Source organism: Malurus melanocephalus, unplaced genomic scaffold, assembly GCF_030028575.1.
Source record: "Malurus melanocephalus ecotype Western Australia unplaced genomic scaffold, MMel_1.1 scaffold_708, whole genome shotgun sequence".
NCBI classification, from domain to species: Eukaryota; Metazoa; Chordata; class Aves; order Passeriformes; family Maluridae; genus Malurus; species Malurus melanocephalus.
The window spans coordinates 122,202-123,916 of NW_026623940.1; the positions used below are offsets into that span (position 1 = coordinate 122,202).

Sequence of the window (1,715 nt, forward strand, 5' to 3'; positions counted from 1 at the left end):
TTCATGTAACGAAGCAGAGATAGAAAGCCCCAGCCAGATGAACCTCCTAGTAGGTCTCTCTGATTTTGTGAGAGGCATCTTCAGCATTGTCCCCAGTATGTTCACTAGGTAAGGAGGGACATGACCCTCTCTGTGCATGGATTTCAAATACTGTGCTTTCTGGGGCCAGAAAGGGAGGGCTGCTGATAGGGATCTTTGCTGTGCTAAGGGTGGGCTGACCTCTCTAGATCTGTGGCAGCTGTCTCATGCACAGCTCTGTTCAGTTCCTGTTGAGTGTCGCTGATGCCTTTGTGCCTTTGTCTGTTTTCTCTGTCCCTGCTGTTTCTAACAGTTACACCTACGACCACAACAAGCACAGCAACCCCATCAACAGAACTGACAACCACTCCCTCATCACCAGAGACTCCCACCAGCACCACCCCCACCGCCAGCCCTCCAGGCACAACAACCACTGGTACTGGAACAACAACAACCATCTCAACTCCTGCAAGTATGTTCCCAAAGCTAGAAATTCCCATAAAAAACCCTCTGCCTCTGACTTCAGTAACAACAAAAAATTCTTCAGATTTTTGCCATTTTTGTTCATGTGATGGGAGTGACTACATCCATTTGGGGCTCTGTGTGGGAGAGCTTGCTACCCAGCTAACACAAGTGCTGGACTGATGGCAAGTGCTGCTTTTGCAGCTGTTGGATTGCATCCTTCAGCTGGCCAGAATATAGTCACTGGACCCATGATGTGCAGTTGTACAGTGCTTTGGTTTATGGCACTGGCACTTTAGGCACTGTTTTAGGCCCAGTTGTGTAGACTTTTTACCTCTCCTCCTTCTTTGCCCTGTCCGTTCTAATGCTTGTCAGTGGTTCTAGGTATAGGAAGGAAGGATTCTCATGCCATGCTTTTGGGAACTGTTTCACTCTGCTATATCTTGTGGTGAAGTGTGGTGTTTGGCTGATGAGATCCAGTAGTACTCTGGGAAGCCATTTATCAGGGTGAGCTTGGAATAGTACATGACGATAAGGCAGAATCATATTCTGGTGCATGTTTAATTTCCGTACCACACAATCCCCTCAGCTTTTACTCCATGAATTAGCAAGGTGTTCAGGTAATGAGGCAGAGAGAGAAAGCCCCAGCCAGATCCAAAGTATTACTCCTGCTAATATTTTCCCTGCTGGAAGGTCTCTCTGATTTTTTAAGAAGCACCTTCCAGCATCCTCCCCAGTCTCCTTGTTAGGAGAGGAGGGCCATGGCATTTTATATGCATGGATTTCAAGGAGTCTTCTTTCTGGGGCCAGAAAGGAAGGGTCCCTGCTAGGGACCTTTGCTGTGCTATGGGTGGGCTGACCTCTCTAGGTCTGTGGCAGCTGCCTCATGCACAGCTTCTGCCTAGTTCCTGTTGAGTGTCACTGATGCCTTTGTGCCTTTGTCTGTCTTCTCTGTCCCTGCTGTTTCTAACAGGCACACCTCCATCCACTCCGAGCACACCAAAACCAACAACCACTCCCTCGACACCGGAGACTCCCACCACCACCACCACCACCCCAACATCAACTACTGCTACTGTATCAACACCCACCACAACTACTGGAAGCACATCCTCACCCACACCAACATACACCACCACCCTACCAACTCCAAGTATGTGTCTGGCCTGTGCTGTTGTTTGTTTCCTTCCTGTGGTTGCCCTGAAGGTACATGAGTACCTGAAATTGTGCCTCCT

At 48.9% G+C, this 1,715-nt stretch overlaps 1 protein-coding gene across 1 annotated transcript in view; it reads left to right on the forward strand.

The window, feature by feature from the left end:
- The window catches only part of LOC130584440 (mucin-2-like), a 64,108-nt gene that overhangs the window by 42,886 nt on the left and 19,507 nt on the right, over positions 1-1,715 (forward strand). Inside the window, exons 36-37 of the mRNA XM_057384414.1 lie at positions 332-490; positions 1,454-1,633. Of these exons, the coding sequence (XP_057240397.1) occupies positions 332-490; positions 1,454-1,633 (339 nt within the window). The remainder of the gene's footprint in view (positions 1-331; positions 491-1,453; positions 1,634-1,715) is intronic.